The sequence below is a fragment of the Carettochelys insculpta genome, chromosome 20, assembly GCF_033958435.1.
Source record: "Carettochelys insculpta isolate YL-2023 chromosome 20, ASM3395843v1, whole genome shotgun sequence".
Classification (NCBI taxonomy): Eukaryota; Metazoa; Chordata; order Testudines; family Carettochelyidae; genus Carettochelys; species Carettochelys insculpta.
Genome location: NC_134156.1, coordinates 7,074,004 through 7,096,694, shown reverse-complemented (window position 1 = coordinate 7,096,694; position 22,691 = coordinate 7,074,004). Strand labels below are relative to the sequence as shown.

Below are 22,691 nucleotides of genomic sequence, written 5' to 3'. Positions count from 1 at the left end.
GACAAGAGGCATGCGCTGCCTTTCCTTTCCCTCGCTGCTCTCCAAAGACATCCAAACTCGACTCACCTTCCATCCATCCCTTGCTAGGCCAGTGCTGCCTGCCTGGACTTTGATTTCATTCAGGACAGATTTTTAACCCACTCCTGTTCCCATGAGCATCCTTGGGACTGACAGCAGCAGGGAGGAGGCGTTTTGTGCAGGAAACACAGCCCTACCCCTGGGGAGTCTCTCCTAAGGAAGGAGGGGTCAGGGAGCTCCCACACCACCAGGCTGCTGGCAGGACTCCGCAAACTCAGCATCAGTTCACATGCAGATAGAGACTCCGAGTACCTGGCTGTCTCACTCAGGGCCAGACTTGTCCCCGCTACCTTCCCCTGGCAGCGGTTTGAGTTAGAGCAGGAGGGACATGATTCCCATCCTCCCCATCCTGCAGCCCCCCAATCTGCCTCCTGCAGCCCTCCAACCCACCTCGCTCCCGGGAGTTAACCCGACCCCTCCCGTAGCAGGGGAACTAGATGCTAGGAACTTTTGCCCTGGGCATACTGATGGCTGGGGTGCTGCCTGTGTGAACCTTTGAGACCAAGCCCCAGCACAGCTAGAGTGATACCAGGCAAGAGGCCTTTCGCCAGGACAGTTTATTCTGGTTGGGGACTGGGTCTGAGTGGTGTTGGCCAACACAGGTGTTGCCTGTACACACATCATCTATGCCAGGAGCGTTCACACCTAGCATTGACTTAGCCTGCACCGATGACAGCTCTCTTCCTGCTGCTCAGTCTGTTACTGCACAAAGACACTTAAAATACGGGTGACAGTGTGACAGCCAGCCTGGAGTCTGCATCACCAGCCTGGAATTCAGCCAGGACACAGGGATGGGGCTGGGTCTCTGCAGTGGACCAGAAATGGACAACTGCTTGGTCCCAACAGTATGGTGGTGGCCGGGGAGGGGGCTTCTGCTTTAGTGGAGGGGCAGCAGGAGCAAGATGCTGCAATTCTAGCAGCAAAGCGGCTGACTCCCAGAGTTCCCTGCATGCTGTGCTCTCGTGCAGCCAGCTCACCAGAGATTCACACGTCTCTCAGCTGATAAGCGGAGCGCCCATGGCTAGGTCTGTGTTTCACCTGGTGGTGCACATTCACACATGCCTTGGTGCACATATTTATTCCACACATGGATGGAAAGGATTGGGGGAACACTACTAATGTCAGTGAATTTTGGGTTGGGAACACAGCCGTATGAAAACATGGAAGGCTGATCAGGAAGGTTGGTGTAGTGGTCAGTACGCTCACCTAATGTCCCTGAAGACCTGGATCGAATATCTTGCATCACCACAGATTTCCCGAAAGGCCTTGTGCAACTGAGACTTTGGGCCTCAGTTCCCCCACCTGTGAAATGGGAAGAATCCAGCAGCCCTACTTGCCAGGCACACTAGTGTGAAGTGCTCAATAATGTGGTCTATATATACAGTTGACAGACATTACACAGTAGGTGGCAATACAGATTTTAAACAGTGAGGCCTCACTACAAGCGCCTCGCTTTCCTGAACCTTAGGGTGAGGATACCTGTCCTGGGAGAACAGCTGGCAGAAACGCCAAGGAAGCAGTGGTTGGTTCTGAGACAGAGTAACTGACCCAAGGCCCTTTAGGGTCGCTAATAAGACGACAGCCAGGCTCATTAAGAAGAGTTGTACAATTTGTGTTTCACCATCGTTTAATTGACGCTTTGGCTTCAGAGTTAATGCAGGCTCTGCCTGTTCCGCTGGTCACAAACCAAGCGTCAAAGAGGTGGCACTGTCCCAACCTAGTGCCACCCACTGCGCCTGGGAACTGGGCTTTGTGTGCTTCTCATAACATAAGTACACTCGTTAGGGGAAAGGCCATATTTAAAAGCACCAGTGACGACATGGGACAGCCCCGGCGCTGGGACAAAACAGAGGCTGAGGGTTGGGGAGAGGTGGGCCTGGAGGCAGTCACGAAGCCCACACTGCCTGAGAGCACCACACAGGCAGGCCCCAGCACCAGTCACATTGGCTAATGCGGGGAGAGGCCAGTTGCCAAATGCTCGAGGGAGACTGAGCGAGTTGTCTGCTGTGAAACATCCGAGCTGGAGGGGGCCCGTCTCCCTGTTTCGTTCAGGGACAGCAGCTCCCAAGCGAGACCAGCCTTTGGGGGCTTAGAGCAACAAACGTACTTACGGCCCCTGTGCCCCGGCTCAGGCCACGCTACTGGGCTTTGGCCTTCAGAGGCCTGGCAGGACAGCCGTGCCAGGCACTCCTTACTCGAGCTACCTGATATCCTTCCCCACTCAGAGAGGTACAGCCTGAGCAGCAGCAGGGGGTTATCCCGGATCCAACCCCAGCGCACGAAAGGGCGGGTTGGTCTCTGTTACACGCTGCATAGCTCAGTGGGCAAGCACGTGGGAGGCGGCCACGTGGCCAGAGGGTGGCCAACCAGCAGTGCGTGGTTCACAGTGTCCCGAGCAGCCGCCAGCAGGGACACTGTCCGCTGCGGGCTGCAGCAGAACTAGAGCCCTTGGGGTGACCGCCTCTGTCGTCCCAATACTGACAAGCCCTTAAAGCTTCCAAAGAGCATTGAAGGAGGCACTTCCCACTTCTGTTCATGGATGGAATCATCATACATTTATTGAGGATGTAAAAAAGACACACTTCTTAAAAGAGCTCCGCCAGTGACACAGCCCTGAACCTTCAGAAGCCCTACATGGCCCTAGCTTAACTCTTATTTCTCACTAGCACAAGATCCAAGTCTCCTTGTTAAGAGACAATTGAACGTGGGGTTAGTTGTTGAAAGTTGAACAGCCAAAGTTAACGTACAGGACCCTGCCAGCCGACCATACGCTGCCATGTGGCTACGAACTAGATCTTCATTGTAGTTGGGCCTGAGGAGATCGGGAATAAGCTACAATTAGGTAGGTCACTGGGTGATTTTTGATCCATTCTCTAAGGTCGTGATTTGAAAGGACATCCAGCTGTAACTCCTCCACCCCAAATCTACCCGCTTCTCGGTGCTTTAAAAGGAGAGAGGGGGAAAGAGTGGGGAATTCCGCCTTGTCCAAGGTGAAGAAATCCCTGAATTCTCCTCTCGGGATGCGATTATCTGAGGAACCCCAGGTGGCTGAACAAGGCGAAGTTGTATCAGCTGCTTACTAACCCATTCCCCCTTCTCGTGCCTTCTTCAGTGTGTGCGCAGACATCGACCCAGAACTGCCAGTAGTGTGTGACTTTGCCGGTTCATCTTTAAGGCAGTTTCCTGGTCATCCTAGCTAGGAACATGTGGATTCCAGTAGCAAGACAGGCAGAGGCAAGCCCAGCTTCCGTGCAGTCTGCTCCTCTGTGCTTACCACATAAAACTCCAGTTTTCTAAAGACCCTGTTATTTGCAGGAGTAAGCGGCTTTGAAAACGGGCCTTTGCTCTTGTAAAGATCAAAGAGAAAAGTCTGGGACACCTGAATGATGGAAATTGGACCAAATAATAATGCTGCTTGGAGTCTGAACCCATGACCCCTCCCTGGGCCAAACTGGTCCCTGAACTAGGCAGAGAGGGATTTCCCCAGAGCAGTTTCCGCAGCACAGCTCAGCGCGAGCGAGCTGGCAGAAGTAGCGCCCACGCACCAGAGTGGAAATTGGACTTTGCATGAGCCTGAGCAGCGTCACTCAAACCGTCAACTTCCACAGAACCAGGCAACAGCATTTGCTGAATGGAGCCGCTGGCACGAGACCGTGGTGGGCGCTGAATCGTGAGCATTTAGCTCAGGCACGATGGGCGATCACGGGGCTTTCCCACTAGAGCCTTGGGGAGGTAAGAAACCTTGGCATATAAAAAGCAACCCCTGCAAGCAGCGGCTCACTTTCACAGTACGATTCGCAGTACCTGCAAGGCACGGAGACAGGGACGGGGCGGCCGGATGCGAAGCCCCGTCTCACGTTGTTAGGCACCAGGAAGAAAGGGCTGTACAGCGCAGGTCAGGAAAAGGAGACTGTCACTGATGTGGCGGGGGAAAAAGGCAGACTGTTGAGAGCTCAATGTACTTCCCTGGCCTGCTCCGACGTGCCTCTCTCGGGGGGCTTCCATCCCATCAGGAAGGCCCCCAGAGCCACTGAGGAGGCGAGGCAGAGGCGCTGGTGACGGTTTTGCAACGTCCGTTGCTGCATGGGGCCATCTTCCCAACATGGCCCTGCCCTGGAGGCCTTTTTCCAGTATGGAACTAAAGCACCGAGGTCTCCCACGTTCCCATTTGGATCAAGTCGCTCCCAGGCCAAGCAGCTGCTGGACTCCTGGGCCAGCCCCTGGACCAAAGTATTATGGCTTTTCTAGGCGGGGTGGCAGGTCAGTGCCATGTCACCCGGACCGATGCAAACCAAGTCAGTTCAGCTCCACTTCTCCCCACATCCAGCAGTGACTGCCTGGACCACCCTTCTACTTCCCCCCAAAATAACAGCACCTGCCCAGCATCCTGCCTAGGCACAAAGGGGCAGACTGGCTCAGAGGCAGGCCTGGCCCTCAGGGACCCCTCCAGCGTGGCAACAGAGGGCAGACAAGAAGAATCGGACCACTCAGCAGCAACGTCCACCCCTCTCTGCTGCACTCTGATTTGACGTCACTTTCCCAGCCATGGAGGAAAGACACTAGGGCCAACCTCCCATGTGATAACCCCTCCCCCAGCCTGCCTGGTCTCCAGGCCGGGGAGGGTCAATGCAGAACGTGGTCCAGGTCATACTTCTCGCAGAACTTGCTGGTGAACGGCAGGCAGGTGAGATACTCGATCCAGTGCCAGTTAATGGGGTAGACGTACAGCCAGATCACCAGGGAGGCAAACAGGCCCACAAAGACCAGCAAGGAGATGATGATCATGGCCCGCTTGCGGTACTTGTCCACGGTGCCGAAGGTGATATAGGGCAGGAAGGCGAAGGACAGCAGGAGGCCGCTCAAGAAGCCGAAGATGTGGGCGATGTTGTCTATCCAGGGCAGGAGGCCGCACACAAACAGGAAGAGGACGATCCCAAAGAGGTTCAGAAAAGCTTTCCAGGGCTTCTCGAGGATCTGCCAGCTCTGGAAGAGCTCCACGAAGAGGCAGGCCAGCAAGCCGAACTGTGACCCAGCAGGGCCCACCTGAGGGACAAAGACAGGGGTTAGCGTGGGTCGCACTCAAACTTACTCCAGTCACAGAAATAAAATATGGGCTAGTGGATAGGGCGCTACGGGAAATCAGGAAAATGGGGTGGGGGGGGGGCACTATTCCCTCCTCTGCCACTGACTTGCTGTATAACCTTGGTCAAGTCACTGCACATTGGGCACCTCTTTGCACCCTCACCCTCTGCCTGTTAGCAAGTAAGCAGCAGGCTGGGACTAGGCTAACCACAGCAAGGGCTCATTCAGCTACCTTGACACGTGCTGTCCTTCCTTTCAGTCCTGAGGGGATGACATGACAATAAACTCTTCCCTGGGATCTGGTCTCTGTCCAGCCACTTGCTTTTGTGCTACCACCAGAGGTGCAGCATTTAAAAAAGATATCCAGCTCGAGCCAAGGGCAGCTTTTGGTGCCTCCAGCTAGAACAGCGAGCAGCCTCCCCAAGGCAGGTCTCCTTTATCACAGGCAGAAAACCAGCCTAAGGAAGACGAGCCTTCACCACAGAGCAGGACTGGTTCCTGGTGCAGGCTGGGAGACTGAAAGGGGCCCGGCAAAGGGCCTCACTAGCTGCATTCCTCAAGACCACCACCGCGTCTCTGCACACTGGAGGGCCAGGGAGGAAGAATTAACCTGACACCATCTGCGAGACAGGAAGGCTCCCTCAGCCCTCTGGTTTCCAGAGCCATCACCCAAACTCCGTCTCCTTCCCACCCCACAGTCGCTCAAACAATCACCTGCCACCCGGTCAAAGGGATTAGGGTGTGTGACCCAATTCAAAGCCCCTTGGAGTTCTGCGGCAGAAGACTAGCCATCTGCCTGTTGTGTAAACCCGCAGGACGCATGCACGCTCACGTGCGTCCATGTGCAAGAGCGTGGCACGTGCGAAACCTGCACGTGCAGACAGGGAGCTGGATTAGGGCTGGGCTGCACCCCAGTGTGTCAGAGAAGGGGACCGGCGAGTCATCCACAACTCTGGAAAAAAAACTTGACTGGACTATTTTTAATCAGGTTACTGTAGCTAGGAGTCCTGCTCCCTGAGAAGAGAAATCAAGGGCCTGGCCCCCACTAGCAAGAAGTCTGGAGCAAGATTAAATGTTTATGCTGTTTGCACCCTTTGCTCACCTTACAGTAGCGCACGACTCAGGTTACAGAAAGGAACAGCTCCAAGCTATACCCTTGCTGCTCACGCCCGTCACCATATGTATGTTCCAATGCACCCTGGAGCTTAGCACGTTCCCCCGGCCCCATCCCGACTGCCACCCCAGAGCAGAAAGAATCAACCCCCTGCCCCAGAAGAGCAGCCACACCTGGCAAATCCACGCTGCAGCTGACAGCCAGAGCCCTCTGAAAAACATCTCTAAGCTTCTTGTACTGCACCCATCAGAATGGAGCCCCGGTGCTGGACTAGGGCCTGGGGTGCTCAGGACTAGAGAACTCCGGCCTCTGTTTCTGCCTGTGCTCAGCCAGGTGGTAAAAGCCCAGCCAGGATACACAGCTGACCAGGGGGTTCAGTCTTCCCTCTTCCCCAGGGAGGGGCTTGGAGCCCAGGTTCAAGGATCTCTCCCGTGGGGCGGTGGGCAAAGGGAGCAGTGGGGAGCCCCTCGCTCAGGTCAGGCAGTGTGGGCTGGAAGCAGTCAGGAGGAAGGCATGAAAGGCAGCAGCTGCTTGGCAGACGGGGGTCACGTATTAATCTCTCCAACACCTCCCTGCTCAGCTCAGGAACTAGAGCAATCGGTTTATGACGCTGCCCCTTCTCTTGGCCCCGTCTGCTTCGGCTGCGGCAGCTAATCCCATTATCCATTGCCTTTGCGCCGCAGGCTGCCGTGCTCACGTTCCAGGGTGGGGCCAGGCACCGAACTGCCCCTTACATGGAGGCTGGTGGCCTGCAAATTGGTGCTGCTCCATGTTATTCCATCTGTGTGCCCCATAAACAGCCACTGACACTTGTAGCCTGAGCAGGGAGGCCAAGGCCTGACCCGGCTTCACCCTCACAGCTCGTCCCAGAGCAGAGGCAGCCTGCGGCCCAGCAGCAGGGCAGAGCAGGGAAGCTGGTACACCTGGACCCTGCGATAATTAGAGGGCTTCCACCCGCAGGGCCATCAAACCCACAGCTTGCAGCTGCACCAAACAAGGCTATTAATGCCACCTGCCCGTGAGACCCTGGGTCTTGGGCTGGGTCCCAACATGGCCCCATCTCTGGGGTGAAAACCCTTCTCGAGTGGAGCTGAAAGATGGCAGGATTACACAGCCAACACGGCCACCAACTAACATGGCCGCCTCATCCGGCCAACCCAGTGTGGCCAACGTGGCCACCAACCAACATGGCCGCCTCATCCAGCCAACCCAGCGTGGCCAACGTGGCCACCAACCAACATGGCCGCCTCATTCAGCCAACCCAGCCTGCAGGCTGGGCCCATTCACTCCCCTAGCCCAGCCAACACAGCCACCTCATCCGCTGTGGAAAATAACTCCCGTCGTACCCCGCCCCCGTCTCACAGCACCCTTACCTCTGCCCTGTATGGCAGGAAGATGGCACTAGCCAGGTTGCCGGTGATGCCGCTGAGCAGGAAGATGATGGAGATCCTATGCCAGCCTGCCAGCTTCTCCAAGTCCCTGAGGACGGTCATCTGGAAGATCACTGACACGAGACAGTGAATGATCCTAGGGGAAGAGAGAGACGGCTGCTTGGCTGGCACCCCGCTGCACCGAGCCCACCCCCTCTCGCAGCAGGGAGGAGCCACGTGGGCTTCATCGGAACCAAAACCCAAGTGGGCTCCCACAAGGTGGGGGATGGGACTGGCAGAGGCAGGAAGATGCTGGGGACACCCTGGGTGCAGGGACAGGCCCAGATTTGCAGCCACAGCGTGGGGAAAGGCAGTTCGTTAACCCTTCACCCACCGAGCCCGTCACAGCGGGGAGCAACTAGACAACGGCCCAAACAATGGGTGCGCCAGAGTCCAAAGGCAAGCGGCATCCCTGGCGCAAGGCACTGGGGTTGCTTGCTGGAGCCGTAGGCAAAGCTGGGGAGGGAGGCGTGTGGCAGACTGGCCCCCACTACACTCACCCAGCATGAAGGAAGAGGGAGAGCCACAGCCTGTAGATCTGGTCTGGGATTTCCGGGTTCAGGAACGGCAGGAGACCACACACGTCGTCCAAGCAGTGGACCTGAAACAGAAGGGAAAGCGCTGCAGGGCGCAGGGACGGCCACGGCAGCTGCGGCTGCTCCTGGGCCCTGCCCAGTCTCCGGGGAGAGCGCAGGCTGCTGAGCCAACGCACCGGGGAGGCCAACTCAGCAAAGCAGCTCCTTAGGCTGTTTAACAAGTCCAGCAAAGCAGCCTCAGCTGGCCCACGCGGCGTTCATCCGAGACCTCAGTGAGTGGGTCAGGCCAGAGGCGAGCCCGACTCCTACAGGCAAAGCTTGGCAGCCAGCACAGGTCTGGGCTGAGCAGGTGTCAGCACCCAGGAAGTGTATTTTCCTGCCAGCAACACCTCTGCACAGGCTGCGCCAGGGCCGGATGCTGCCTGACTGACCAGCGCCTTCTTGTTCCCCGGGCACGGCCTCCTCCCTAGGATTACTCTGCCCGGGACCAGGCAGGATCTCCCCGTTATTTATTCCCTACCACTACAGAGCTGTGCGCCGGCCTGGCTCCCCAGGGCAGCTGGCAGAGTGCTCCCAGGGAGATGCACAGCCAGCCTGATGTCCAGCTCAGCAGCACACGGGCCAAGCAGGGGGTCCCCCAAGCGTCATGTCTCCAACCTGTGAGCAGAGAGTCGCCTCCTTGTGGAAATAGCCGTGCATGAACTCGCAGTATTCCCGCGTGGTGATCTCACAGCTAGTGCAACGGAGGACAAGGGGGGGTCAGCTTCAGGCAGGAATCCCTGTGCCTTTCCTGCACTTCCTTTATTCTCCCCTCGGCTCCCGGACAAGCTGGGGGGAGTCTAACCACTTCCACTCCGGTCCCACTGCCTCCCTCCATGCTGCACTTAAAGCTTGGCCGAAGCTCACGGTTTCCACGCACTATGGCACTGGCTACTGCTCACCAGAGCAGACCTATGGGGACCTTAAATCAGTGACTGGCCAACAACAGGCATCCCAGGATCAAGCATCTTTCCCAAGGAGGTTAGGAGAAGAAGGAAACCCTCCTGTGATGGAGGCGTCACTGCAGGACACAGGTCTCCCCAGTGTTTTCCGTACACATGGACGTTCCGCATGTACCCAGAGGGACGGAGAGGGAGAGAGCGTCAGACGTGAAAAGCCAAATTTATCCCTGGGGCAATTCTACGTGGGAATGAGGTTTAACCACCCCGCCCCGAAGCTTGGGTCCAAAGCAGTTGTCTCAGACCAGCCCCGGGCTCCCGCCTCTCCTTTACCCATGTAACTCATGGCCAACGCTAGGAGTTCTCACTGCATCAAAGCAGAACAGGGCTCCCGGCCACTGGCCCAGCATGGACCAGCAGGAATGCTGCCCAGGCACAGCTTACCTGCCTTTGGTCCCAATGCAGCACGGTCTCCCTTTGATTTCACAGTCCATGTGCAGAAAGCCAGTGTGGTTGTTTTTGGCTTGGTAGGTGCAAATCTGAACGGAAGAGCCCAGAGCTGGTTAGAAAAACGGGAGATGCACATACTGTGTCCCTGCAGCCGTCCTGCCTGTAGCCGAGTGCGCAAGTGCAGACAGACAGCAGGCTGGGGAGAGTCCCACCACGCTGGGGTACGCTACGCCAGGCCCTTCCTCTTGCCAAACTGTCACTTCTCTGGGCACAGGGGCTCCCCAGCTCGGCCTAGGAAGATAAGTTTATTTCTCTGCCTTGCTGGGCCAGGACGCCCCTCCCAGAACACGATGAGCCTTTCTGACAGCAAACAAGAAAGGAACCCACAGATTACTACTGGAGACTCCTTACCGGCCACTTGGTAATGTCATCTGGCCAGACATGAGGAGGGGTGGAGGCTGGCTCCTCGCATGTCCTGCGGGGATGGAGCAATCAGTGAGGAAGAGCTCAGCTGCTACAGAGACAGCCCTTGTCCAAGACCCTCCGAAAGCCCTGTGCCTTTCGCCGACAGCCCTCGACAGGCACACGTGGGGGGTCTGGGTAGCTTTTCTCTCCTGCCACCTCAGTGCACAGTTCCAAGTTCATTCCCTTTGATCTAGGAGGGTCAGACTTTACCATGCCTGGGCTGACTGGGGAGGTGTGAGGAAGGCAGTTTAACATGCTCTTGTGTTTACTGCATCACATGCCCAGAGGCCCTGGTGATGGGCACACAGGTAAATTCACCTCTCCTCTACCTCACCCCATATACTAAGACAAAACAGAGAGCATAGCACACGACTGGCACTTAGGACTCCTGGGTTCTACTCAGGGCCCAATTTCTGCAAGTGCTTAGGCAAGGCAGTTGCAATGAACTTGGTCCCTCCTGCGCCATCTTAACCACAGAACAGGAGGTGCACTTCCAGATCCTCAGACGCAAGGTACCATGGGCACAAACACCCTCCCTTAGTACAACCCCTTCATAGCAGGCCTGGAAATACCACAGCCAAGCCTCACCCGCCTCCACCCCTGTATGTGGTTCCCAAGCCACCATGGTCTGCCTCTGACCCCTCGTTGCTGTTCAATAACCCCCCTCCCCAGGTCCTACTCCTTCCCTTCAGGATTGGCACTCCTTGCCCCCAGGGTGCCCATACCTGGGGTCCTGATGGCACACAGCCCCGGACGTTCGCTTCCAGCTGGCGTTGCCGAGGATGGGAGCGCTGGAGTCTGGCCATTTGGTGAAAGTGGCTAACGTCTCCTGCGGATACAGAGAAGGGGCTTTTTAGCTGTTGGACATGCAGATTTGGGGTGTTCAGACCTGCTCACTCCAACATGGATCCATGCGGCCCGACCCCACAACTCTCTGCGCTGCCAAACACCCACACAACTGAGCTAGAGAGTCACGCTGGCACCACCAACCCCTACTAGACTGCAGGGGGGTTAGCAAGATGCTTCCCACCTTCTGGGCGAGGCCTCCCCCAACTCCTCTTCCTCCGCCCCGTAGCTGATAACTTGGGAAAAACAATTCAATGTCAAACGAACTGGCTTTATCCGGGAGGTTCTCTAAAAAGTGAGCAAGAGAAATCTGGTGCAGGAAGTCACCCCTAAGCATTACACAACCCTGGAGTCCGGGGCAGCTCAGAATTCACGTTCTTTACACCACAGTGAGGCTGCCGAATTTCGTGAATGTGCCACTCATGGCTTCTTTGCCAGTGTTTGGCCCTCACACAAATGTGCTTAACACACTGGCCTGCTCGATGGACGGTGGCTAACTCAGAGAAAATACCTTCACGGGACAATGGCATAGTGACAGGACACCAAGGTGCAAAGCGCCCTGAATGCTGCCAGGTGCTGTGTGAAAGACCACCTGCATGCAGGTAAATGCAGCACAGTTAAAGGCATCTCTGCTGCAGACAGCAAGAGGAGACGTACGAGAGCTCGCCAGAGGGACCGCTTGCTGCTCTCTCATCACACCTGGTGCGGTTAACGCGGAAGACCCCACGAAAGGCGGAACCCATCACACGGAGGTGTACGGGACTTAGGAAATGAGCGATGTGGATTATGCGTATTCCTAATTAGAAGCATGATTAGAGAGGATCCAAAATGCCACATAAGGCTGGCAACCGGATTATTGTGATCATGGACGGTGATTCGGTGTGGTGGTCCCTCCCTGTAGCAGCAAAAAGCAGAGGTATAAAGATCCAGTCTAGTTCTTTGGTTTTCAGATCCTTGGGTCCCTGAGATGATGTGAACTCAATCAGGACCTCCCAGCTCCACTTGTGTCTCCCTCCATCACTGCTTCTCATGGTCTGCACAGTGTTAACACACGTAAGTGTAAGGAAAGCGAAGTGGATTCCTATCTTTGCTGGTACTTACGACGGCCACCATGGCACACAAAGATGGATGGAAACTTAAGTGGTGCCTATTGGAAGGGAGGTCCCATTCCTGATTTCTGTATCTATAACAAAGCTAACCTGAGGCAAGGCCAGGAAGTCAGCACCACTTGACCCAGAAATCCAGCCTGGCCTCACCCCACTCTCACAGTTCTTCACTACCTGGTTCCTTCCTCAACTGCAGCACAGCAAGAAGTGGGTCCCCGCCTGCGGCATCCGCCGAAAGCCTACTGCGCGTTAGGCTGGCAGCTGTGCTAGGGATTCCCAGAGGTTTCCGTGGCCCAGGAGACAGGCAGCCTGTCCCACTCACCGAACAGTCTTTGCGCTGTGTTTGGATGCAGCCTGAGTTGTCATTTTGGATGCAGCAGCCTGAGTTGCGCTCCAGGTCCCGCTCTTTTTGAATCAGCTTCTCGACCTGCTGGTCCTTGCGGATGCAAGGGGAGAACTTGGCACCCAGGTGGATCAGGTCGATCTGAAATGCAGCGCAGTTCAATACAAGCCAGGCGGTGCGCCAGCACAGTGCTGTGGATTACACCGGAGCCGTGTTTAAGCTAACACTGGGGTACAGTGCACCTTTGGGGCAGAGCATTTGGGATTCCCGTGCTCAGGCGGTTTCAGGGGCTCGCTTACCAGAGGGGAGCACTTCCAAAGGACTAGGGGGCCCCGGCAGTTTGCCTGCAAGGCAGCTGGGGCTGGCGCAGGCCTGAGGAGAGAGTCTGAAAGTCTGGTGGCGTTAGGCACTAACACCCAGGCAAGGGTAGCGCTCCCCAGGACAGGGTAACAGCATAGCCTGCATTGAGAGCCACCACGAGAACAGCCACAGGCTACAGTCGTCGGTGGGCTGAGCCACATCGCAACAAGTCACAGCAACACACGTGGGAGCTGAGCAAGGCCCGAGACAGAACTGCCCCCGGCCCAACTCGTGCAGACGAAGCCGTGTGCCAGAGCGGTTTGCGCAGCCGCTGCTGGAACTTTACCCTCCCTTCCCCCTGCACTGTAGGAGAAGTTCCTCTTGGCAAAGGAGGAGCAGGTGGGGAAAGCCTGGACGTGCCCCTTACCGAACCTGGGCCAATCCAGAAGTTCTCCTGCTGAATGTACTTCACGCTTTCATACACACCTTTGTTCCTCAGCACCTGTCAAGTGGGCACGACATCAAAAGTCACACGGCAATTCACCGCAAAAAGGACTGCAGGTTAACAGGCTGGATTCTCTTTGGCTCACAGAGCAGCGAAGGTCTTTAACGACGCATGAGCAACTCCATTAGCCTTCACTGCGTGCTCGGGTAGAAGGCAGAGAACTCGGCCGGCAGGATCTTTGCCGCTGGCAATCAGAGCAGGGGAAGACCAGCTTCAAGGCCTCGTAAGTCCTTCAGCAGCCTTTCCTCGTGAACATTAATAGATTTCAGCCCTCAGCGCCCCTGAGAGGCGCGGGAGTGCTATTAGCCCCATTTTACGGGAGGAGAAAACAGGATGACAAGTAACCTGCCAAGGTCACACAGCAAGACAGTGGCAGAGCTGGAATCTGACTCACGCCTCTGAGCCCTCGTTCAGCACTCTAGCCTCTGCACCTGCCTTGCTACCAAGGCCCCAGCTTGGATTTTGGGGGTTATCGGTGAAGGGGGAGACGTTCCCGGTGCTTGCAGATGGAGCACGTTCGGCGTGGAGTCACAGACACACGCCCCTTGCTAATCCCACGAGCCCGGAGCCAACTTTACTGAGCCATTTAAAACGGAAAGAGCCCGGCGCCTGACAAGGGACTGCCCCCCACTGAACAAGGCATGGCTTTTCGCAGAGAGCACGGTTCAGAGGAGGAGAAAAGTGACAGGACAAAAGGCTGGGAGTCTTTCCAGGAAGCCCCATTCCTGCCTGGCTACCCCAGAGAGAACAGAAGCCGCCTGGCTAGCCGCAAGCACCCAGAGCTGCTGGGAGAGTTAAGACTGGATGGGATAAACCCTGTTTTGCCGGCATTCAGCCGAGCTAGGGCAACGGACTTGCTTCAGTCAGCAGTGGGAGTCCTCCCACTTCTGAGGCAGCACTCGCCACAGGCGCCATTAGCCCCAGGGACTGAGAGGCTGCCCAGCACCCAGACCCAAAGTGGGCACAGCCAGGATCCATTAAACTTACTAACTCTGTTGTCACGTGCTGGGCAAAGCCCATTGGCGCAATCCCGTAGGTGCAGATCACCAGCAGGGTGATGACGATGTGGACGAAGGTGAGCCAATAGGTGAAATACGGCCTAGGGCAGGGGAAGGGAAACGTGAGCAAGTGGGGTTCCTCACACGCCGCGCAGCGCCGGGCCAGGGCAGGTCTGCTCAGATGTGGGACAGGCAGGTCGGGTGCGGAGGCGCCGCCCCGGGATTGCCTCGTTTCGCAACCCTGACGCCAGCCGCACTTCACACCCACGAGCACTACAGCAGAACTCAAGCCAGCAGAGCCCTTAGCCCGAGCTCCTCCAGCGGGAGGCCACTGCTGCACCAAGCAGGCCTCAAAGGCACGAGCGCTTAAGCAAGCCGCCCTTCCCCTCGGTGCAGCCACGCCGGACTGACAGCTGCACAGCGGGCTCCGGCCCTGGTCTCACTCCCATGCCGTCAACAGAGAGAACCGGGGCTAGAGTTTACACATGGGGCGGCACTGGGATCCTGCATCAGCTCGGCCCATTATAACCACGCCCCCCCCCCCTCACCTGTGACTGTCTGTGTTCTCCAGCTGCGACTGGACCACGCTGCTGATGCTGCGGCGGTACGTCCGGTTCAGCCACTTGCCCACCACCCCCAGCCCGTAGTAGCGCTTCTTGCGGTCAAAGGCGAAGTGCCTCACTTTGGAAGCAATCCGCTTGCCTCTCTTGGGGCTGGGGCCGGGCAACGCCGGGAAACCAGCACCCTTCATCCTGCAGCAAGAAGCATGTAGTTCGATTTCCTTCAAAGAGGGAGAGTTAAATCCTTTACTCCCCCCAGGCCTGGAGCATCCAGGCCAGCACGTCCAATGTGAGGGGCACAGCTCCGCAGCAGCGCCCATACTCACTGGACAGGCTGCTCCACGTCGGAGGGCTGGGCCTCATCCAGATGCGGAACCCCTTGGAAGCAAGCGGCTGAGAGGGGCGGTGATTCGAACACGTCGTCCGGCATGGAATACATCTCCTCCTGCAGGCCTATCTGTGAGGGAGCCAGCAGAGACACGGGCGTGATGGCGCAGCTCGGAAAGGGAAGTGAGCCCGACGGTGCCCCAAGTGGACCGCGGCTCAGCTCAGACCGAGCCGCAGGGGATGACCAACCGTTAATTCTAGGGAGAGAGTTATACCTCACGCGGCCCAGTGGCACCTGCGCATTGAGTCACTGAGCGCTAACACGCTCTTACAAGTGGAACAGGGACTGCCCAAAGGGCTACAGCACCTCCCCATTTAGCAGTTATGGGGGCTGTCCATTCAAATCATTTGCTTTACAGTTGTGCCAAAGGCCCAGCGGTGACCGAGGCTCCTTTGCGCTAGGTACTGTACAAAACAGCCCCAGCTTTGAAGACCTGGTACTGTCCATGAAACCTGGGATGTAAAAGGTTAACCAGTCACCGATAAGCATTCTGGGACGTTTAAGACTTGCTAGAACGCTTACCAGCTAACTGGGCCTTGCCCAAATCCCAGTGGGCTGAAGAAGCCTCAGCAGGCAGGCAGGACCCCGGCATCCCCACGCCAGGATGGCCCCAGACCTTCCTGCCAGCAGGACGCCAGGGCTGGCTGTCTGGTCCGCGCCCACCAGAGCAGCTTGGGTTAAACGGGTTCACTGATCGAGTTATAACCGTTTAACTGGTTTAACCACTAGTTACAGCTCTGAAAAAAATCAGACCCCAAGCCTGACCTACTCCTAATGCTCAAGATGACTTTGCTACACTCTTGAGGGGTAAGAGCATCTGCTCCACTGAGCTACACAGCTCTGACCCCTGGTGCAGGTGCTGCTAAGCTGCTGGAGGCACCCTCGTGGCTGTGTCCACATGACAAGTGTAAGCCAGCACAGCTACCGTGCCACAGCTCTGCTGCTCTGGTCCCAGCACTGCCAATGCTGCTGCTGGGGGACAGGATGGATGTAGGGAGAAAGCCAATGACCTCGTGAAGGTGCATTTCCCCCTTTGCTTGGGAAAGGGGATACGGACCCCTGGCTACTCAAAACAGAACACACTTCCAGCACATTCAGCAACTCGCCCTCCCTCTCCTCCCCCAATAAATGTGAAAATCAGCATGAGTTCAGTGGCATGACGCTGGGACGGCAGGAAATGTGCGCGCGCAGAGCAACAGAATGCGAGGGCACTGCCCTGAGCAGTAACACCTCCCTGGGGCATGGGACCTGTTACCTTACGGGAATGGGCCACCATGCACCAGTGTCAAAGATTTAAAATAAGTGGGAGGGAGGCAGGAAAATGGGAAAATTTCCCTGAGTTTAAATTAATGCAAAATATAACAGCTAGGGAAGGAAAGACCCGATGTCGGTCCATGTGCACAGACTGGAGTCCCCCAGCCAGCCCAGGGTTTCTGAGGTGTCGCTGAACCCACCAAGGTTCCAGGACCTCGTGGCTCAGCTCCAAGGGGAAAGCCACAGGGAGACGGGGGTGGAGCTAGGAGATCACGGAACCATGCTTGCCTTACTGAAGAACGAGGAGTCCAGCGTATCTGCAGCATCCACCACGTCTTCGTCTGGGATGCTGGGATACGGGAAGCTCCGCTTATTGCTCCTTCGTTTCGGCGCAGAGTGCTCCAAAACCGAACGTCCCTTTTGTGGAGGGAGAAGCAAGACGGAATGAACTAATACAGCAGCACTTTGCCATGCCATTGCCGGGGGACCGGGACGTCAGGAGAGCAGCCTGCAGGTCTGGGAACTCACACACTGATTTCCCCAGGGAGGAAGCAGTCAGCATGGCAGGTTTCTGTTGGGGCGGTTGGAGAACGGTGCATGCACTGCCCCTAGCGCCCACCGGCGCACAAACAAAGATGGGTCCATAACACGCCTCAGACTGCCAGTCATGCGCCAGCCACATGAATGCCATAGCCATTGCATTGCAGAATTTACCAACAGTTCTACAGGTGAGTGCAGCCAAACACCAGCCTCAAGGGAAACACGACAAACCTGTGTCCTGCCCACAGAAGAACTCACAAATCAGAGACCTGGGGACCAGGAAGGAACCTCTGGGAGGTCACCAGGTTCAGCTCTCTGGGCTGAAGTAGGGCCAAGTAAATCTAGCCCATCCCTGACAAGCCTTTGTCTCGTCTCAAAGCCTCCACGAACTCCCCTGGTCAACTAGTCCAGAGGCTAGCTATGCTCAGCGCTCGAAAGCTACCCCTAATACCCAGTCTAAACCTCTCTCGCTGCAGACAAACATACGTGTTAAAACACATCTCAGTGACCGTGTTGCCAAACTCTATGGTTAGAGATGGTCAAAGTCTGGTTTGCCATTCTGCAGAAAAGAGAGATTTTGAAATCTAATTGTCTCCCAAATTGGATCAAAACCCCCCACTGTCTATAATAGTCTATTCAAAGTTTAAACATGTTGGGTCTTACCAAAGTGTGATATTCTTCGTAATTTCCCCATGAAATTATGATTCTTGACAAGTGCAAGATGGGTTCACACATGCAAGATGGCTTTCGTTATTATCCAGGAGGCCCAAGGCCAATTAACGCAATCCATGTAACACGCCCATCTTTATATACACCAGCCAAACTGAAGTTTCCACTTCATGCATCTGACGAAGTGGGCTCCAGCCGCCAAAGCCCATCTAGGTGCCACAGGACTCCTTGTTTTTGCTGAAACAGACTAACCCTCCACCCCCCGTGACTTGTCACCTATGACTCCACTTTTATGCAATGTTGGCAATCAAATTCAAAAAAGCCTCCACATGTTAAGGGCTGCCATTCAATGCTGATTTTCTTGAGCAGGTCAGTTTTCACTCAGACCACATAACACCTCTAGATCAAAAGCTGCTTAAAGTGCTGCAAGATGCAGACTGAAGAAAAAAAAGAATCACGCAAAACGTTTGCAAAAACACCCAGAAAATGAAACTGTTGGGATCTCCCAAACACCCTAGAACGCATTGGCAAGTTGTGCTAGCATTATGTGCTGGGGGGAAAATCCCGTGTTTGCAGAGCTCTAGGAGAACGCTAGTAAGGGCTCCAATACTAATCCTGGGGACACGTATGATGGGACACAGGGGAGCCCTGGACAAGTCTCTGAGGAGGGTTCACGAAGCAGCAGCTCAGCTGGGAACACACTGACAAGCAGAACTCACTTTGATGATTGCTGCAGCCGCCCTGAAGCTCATGTGGGCCACAGACTCCCTCTTCCTCCGGGGCAAACGGGTGTAACCCGACCGCACGCTGGTGAAGGAGTTCAGGGAGATGACTCCTGGTGTCTGGGGCACTAGAATGGGGTGAGGGGTCCGAGGACGGTCGACTTCATCCGGGTGCCGGAACGGACGGCCCCTGGCCAAAGGGTCTACGATCTGAAAGTCACAAGGGGAGACAGAAGTTAGCGAATTCAGCTGGGTTTTCAGCTCTGTGCTAGAGAAGGCAGACAGACACACATGGTGTGCCTGTGCCCTGTTGTGAGGGGGTTTCCTACCAGAACTGAGCAGACAACCTCTGGATCTAAGAGGCTGAGCTTCTACTGCCTGAGCCAAGCCCAGGTCCCACACACCAGGGCTACGCCTCGCCCACGGAGGGCATTTCAGGGCACTCTTTGCTGAACTTCCCTCCGGCAGTCTGACCTGAAGACACCCCCTCACCGCACTCCTGCCCAGGGAGCTGGGCTCAGACTAGCAGTCCCCATTTGCGTGGCGGACGCTAAAGCTAAGACAGGGCAAACCCAAAATTTTACCTTGGGCATCTTGCTTGGCTTCGGTGACTCGGTGCCCTGGAAGGAAGGCGCCTCCTGACTTGGTAGCTCCATGTCTCGGTAAGGAGCCTTGAGCTTGCCGTATAGCAGGCTGCAGTGCTGCAGGCTCTTGCGTTGCCAGTGCTGCCGCTTCCCCTCCCAGTCGCTGCTGATCCCAAACCACTCGGCTGTCCCCCTGCAGAAGCAAGCAGGAGAGGAACTCAGGGCCCATCCCTGCAGGAGGGACACTGCATGCAAACGCCCATGTGCCTGAGCTAAGCCCGCGTGACCAAGAATGCAGCAAGTCCTTTAAATACGGAATCAGACGGCACAGTAGCATGTGCAACAGTTCTTCCTCAACCCTTCTACCACCCCCCAGGGCCTTTGCTAACCCCTCCAGGGCCGTCAGCAACTGCCGATACTGTCCGAACCACAACTGGGGCGGGTGGTGGTCATTGCCTTTGGTGCAGGGTCTCCGCACCGTTTGGTTGAGGTAGGTTGCCTCACGTCAATCTCTTCATGCCCATGTCTACCCGCAAACTGTCTCCAATTGCTCTAAAAGCCCCATCCCAGCACTGCAGTGACCTCCTGCCCTCCTCAAACAATGGCGGGGAGCCTGAGGTGACCTACTTAGGCCACTGCAGCACAAGTGTGGATACCGCGGCATGACCTATGTCCATCCTAGCAGAGCCTCCAGCAGCCTGTTGCACCAGGGGTCATTCCCTGCAACGGGAACTGCTCAGGTCCCAGTTTTAAACCCCACTGCCCGGGGGTCAGATCAGAAACTCCCCACGTTCCATTTAAAACTCCTGCGTATTTCTGATTGGATTTCTCCTGATTGCCCACCTGCAGAAGCAAACCTAGTAGATCACCACGGCTGTGTGCATCACGAAGCCACAGCCTCAGTGCTGTGCCCTCAGTTTTAGACCAGTTCTCAAGGGGGAGGGCACCCCCTTGTGTGAGCCAGACCCCCACAGGGTCTTCCTTCCTCCAGGGTGAGCAGACTTCACTCCATTCAGCTCCCTGACCCAGCACGCCCCAGCCCTAGAGGCTGCAGGGTCGGACACGTGCTGCTGGTAACGCCCAGAGTCCCACGCTCCTTACTTGCGGATGCTCTGAGACAGGGAGGTCTGTCTGTGGAAGCCGGGACGTCGCTCCAGGGTGGTCTCATCCCTTTTCCCTCTGGGCTCCTGGAGGCTCACACTCTTTTGATACACTGGGTTGGTCAGCGGCTGGAAGGGAAGCCGAGGGTTAGGAGCAGAGCTGGGATCCCCCAGAAAACACACTGTTCAGGGAGGTGGGGGAAGCAGAGCCTGTGCCAACAAAGACTGGCCTCCTCTCCCAAGGGCTCGATCCCTTACGAATAGGTTAGAGCTCTTGCAGGGCACCCCCTATTTTTGACCTTAAATTAGGAGCTTGAGGGAGGGGCCCCTGACGGCCTGGGGAAGGCAGGAGAAGCTTTGAGAACTCCAGTTGCCTATCATTGGGTCATCTCTTTGGCCAGGTCTTTGCCGCCTGCAGGATCGGCAAGCAGCCGTTGGTCCAGCAGGGGGCGCTTTAGCGCACCTAATACAGACGAGAGAATCGATGGCTGAGGGCTCCGCCGCCGACTCTGGCACGCCACCAAAATGAGAGGAGTAAGCAGAGTCAATGGGAGAAGCATCAGCTCTCAACTGACTGCCATGAAGGTACCATGCTAAGCAGACCCAAGTACAGCAACTTCAGCTGTGCCATTCATGCCGCTGAAACTACAACAACGAGAAGTCCTGTGGTACCTCATAGGAAGATTGGAGCATCAGCTTGCACACATACACAGGTAATGGAGATACACATCTCCTAGAACTGGAAGGGACCTCAGGAGGTCATCTAGTCCAGTTCCCTGCCCTCTTGGCAGGACCAGGCACCATCCCTGACATCTGTTTGCCCCAGTCACTAAATGGCCTCCTCAAGGATTGAGCTCACAACCCTGGGTTTGGCAGGCCAACGCTCAAACCACGGAGCTAGCCCTCGGCACGGGCGAAGACCTGTGTTGTCTGATGCAAAGTGAAGTGGGGTAACTTAGGGTACATCTACACTGCCAGGAAGATGGAGCTGCTCAGGGTCGAACTGCTGGAGTTCAGTTCTATGCATCTGGTAGAGACCCGCGAAATCGACCTCTCTGGGGTCGGCAGTAAGGGAGGTCAGCAGGAGAAATGCTGCAGTCGACTGCCCTCAGCAAAGACAAAGACAAAGACAGTCAGGTTAGTCAGCTTCAAATGGGCCGATTCTAGCTACACAATTGCCAGAGCTAGAATCCTGTCTCCGAAAATTGACTGCACGGCTTAAAGTAGACCTGCCCTTAGAGGGACGGCCTGTGATAGTGGAGACAAGAACTCAGGGAGCCCTGGATTCCAAAAGGATTAAGAGCAATGCAGTAGCTAGGGAGAAGGGAATCATTGCTAGCCATTTCATAATGGGCTGCTAATGGGGGAATGGCCACCAGTGAATATCACCCCTCTGAGCAGCCTAGAGCACGCTGGCATCCAGGGCTGGGATCTAGTGGCAGAATGGGAGAGGAGCTGGGTGCTGAACTGGTAACCATGCTCCTTACCACTGCAATATGGAAACCCTCCCTGCTCTCCCGAGACACCCTCATGGGCACTGGGAATCAACAGGTTTGAGGGTTTGGGGGGGGGGCTTGCCAAGCTCTTACCAGCTTCAGGCTTCTCTCCTCCTCGGGCTCCATAGGTGGAATGGTGATTGAGAGGTCCGGGGGCTTCCTGCTCTGGAGACGGCTGCTGCTGGTGCTCGACTGGCTGCCCCCATTCTTATCGCTGGCCGACATCTCCAACAGGAGGAGTTCCTTGGGCTACAGCAGGGAGAGGAAGGGATACAAGTTAGACCCCCGAGTTCTCACCCAGCACTGCTGATCGCCCAGGAAGACGTTGAGCGCACTCTCGTCTGTGGGAGGGGAGGTAACGGCCATTTCATGGATTCAGCACAGAGACCTGTAGCAATGAGAGGCTTGGTGTAAGGCTAAAGGCCGAGAACAACAGTAAGTGCTTTGTAAGTATACGGCAAAGCTAAAGGCCTCAAGCCTGAACAACAGTAGGTTAAAGCAAAAACTGTGCTAGGTAGATTCTGCTCACGGGAATGCAGCAAGAGACAGAGCTGCTAAGTCACAGGGCCTAAAAGCACCTAAGAGCTCCTTAAAGCACCCAGAGCCAGGCACTTAGTGCCACACAAACACATCCAGCTGAGTACCAAGCACTCCCCATCCCCGCCCCATAGATAACAGCTCAGCACCAGGTACACTCCCACCCACGTTCAGGAACAGGTCGTAATGACAGCAGGATGGATAGTGTTGTTTTGATGGTATCACCGTTACCCCCTAAGTTAATGGGTAGATCTAGTCACATTAAGGGGTGTCAATGTATTACAATAGGGGGTTGCGCCTGGATACGTAACTTGTTTATACCTATGTATAACAGTGTGTGCCACAGGGGCTGTGGCAAGCAACCTAGGGGATGACGGAGCCCCCTTGCCGTCAAATGAGTCACGTCCATTGTCATGGCGTATGCATGGACCAATGTAAACTGCTGAGCTATATTTAAGACTCATGAGGGTGTTGGAGACCATATGTCAATGACATTAAACCTGGCTCCAGTGCCCTCGTACCTCGCTTGATTTGTGGTTCCTGGGGGCTCTCCGAGGTCTGCAGTGCTGGCTAACGGCGGAGCCTGCCCTGCTGTCCAAAGGGAGCACACGCACGCGGCCAAAGCGATTAACATCAAAGGCAGCAGACTG

General features: G+C 56.0%; 1 protein-coding gene across 5 annotated transcripts in view; it reads right to left on the bottom strand.

Annotated features, from left to right (window-relative positions):
• Nucleotides 1–2,610: 2,610 nt before the first annotated feature.
• LOC142023627 (cytoglobin-like) overlaps nucleotides 2,611–22,691 on the bottom strand; it is a 120,579-nt gene continuing 100,498 nt past the window's right edge. For 3 of the 5 annotated variants that reach the window (XM_075014765.1, XM_075014768.1, XM_075014767.1), the window contains 18 exons: nucleotides 21,598–21,753; nucleotides 20,979–21,110; nucleotides 20,010–20,137; nucleotides 18,909–19,101; nucleotides 18,322–18,534; nucleotides 16,682–16,810; nucleotides 15,078–15,208; nucleotides 14,740–14,943; nucleotides 14,181–14,292; nucleotides 13,116–13,190; nucleotides 12,368–12,529; nucleotides 10,819–10,922; nucleotides 10,040–10,103; nucleotides 9,623–9,717; nucleotides 8,898–8,973; nucleotides 8,205–8,305; nucleotides 7,648–7,801; nucleotides 2,611–5,121 (listed from right to left, as the gene is read on the bottom strand). In XM_075014765.1, the coding sequence (XP_074870866.1) occupies nucleotides 4,702–5,121; nucleotides 7,648–7,801; nucleotides 8,205–8,305; nucleotides 8,898–8,973; nucleotides 9,623–9,717; nucleotides 10,040–10,103; nucleotides 10,819–10,922; nucleotides 12,368–12,529; nucleotides 13,116–13,190; nucleotides 14,181–14,292; nucleotides 14,740–14,943; nucleotides 15,078–15,208; nucleotides 16,682–16,810; nucleotides 18,322–18,534; nucleotides 18,909–19,101; nucleotides 20,010–20,137; nucleotides 20,979–21,110; nucleotides 21,598–21,753 (2,649 nt within the window). In that variant the 3' untranslated portion in view covers nucleotides 2,611–4,701. Of the gene's footprint in view, nucleotides 5,122–7,647; nucleotides 7,802–8,204; nucleotides 8,306–8,897; nucleotides 8,974–9,622; nucleotides 9,718–10,039; nucleotides 10,104–10,818; nucleotides 10,923–12,367; nucleotides 12,530–13,115; nucleotides 13,191–14,180; nucleotides 14,293–14,739; nucleotides 14,944–15,077; nucleotides 15,209–16,681; nucleotides 16,811–18,321; nucleotides 18,535–18,908; nucleotides 19,102–20,009; nucleotides 20,138–20,978; nucleotides 21,111–21,597; nucleotides 21,754–22,691 lie in introns of those variants that run through there. The other 2 variants (XM_075014766.1, XM_075014769.1) reach the window with 2 other exon arrangements.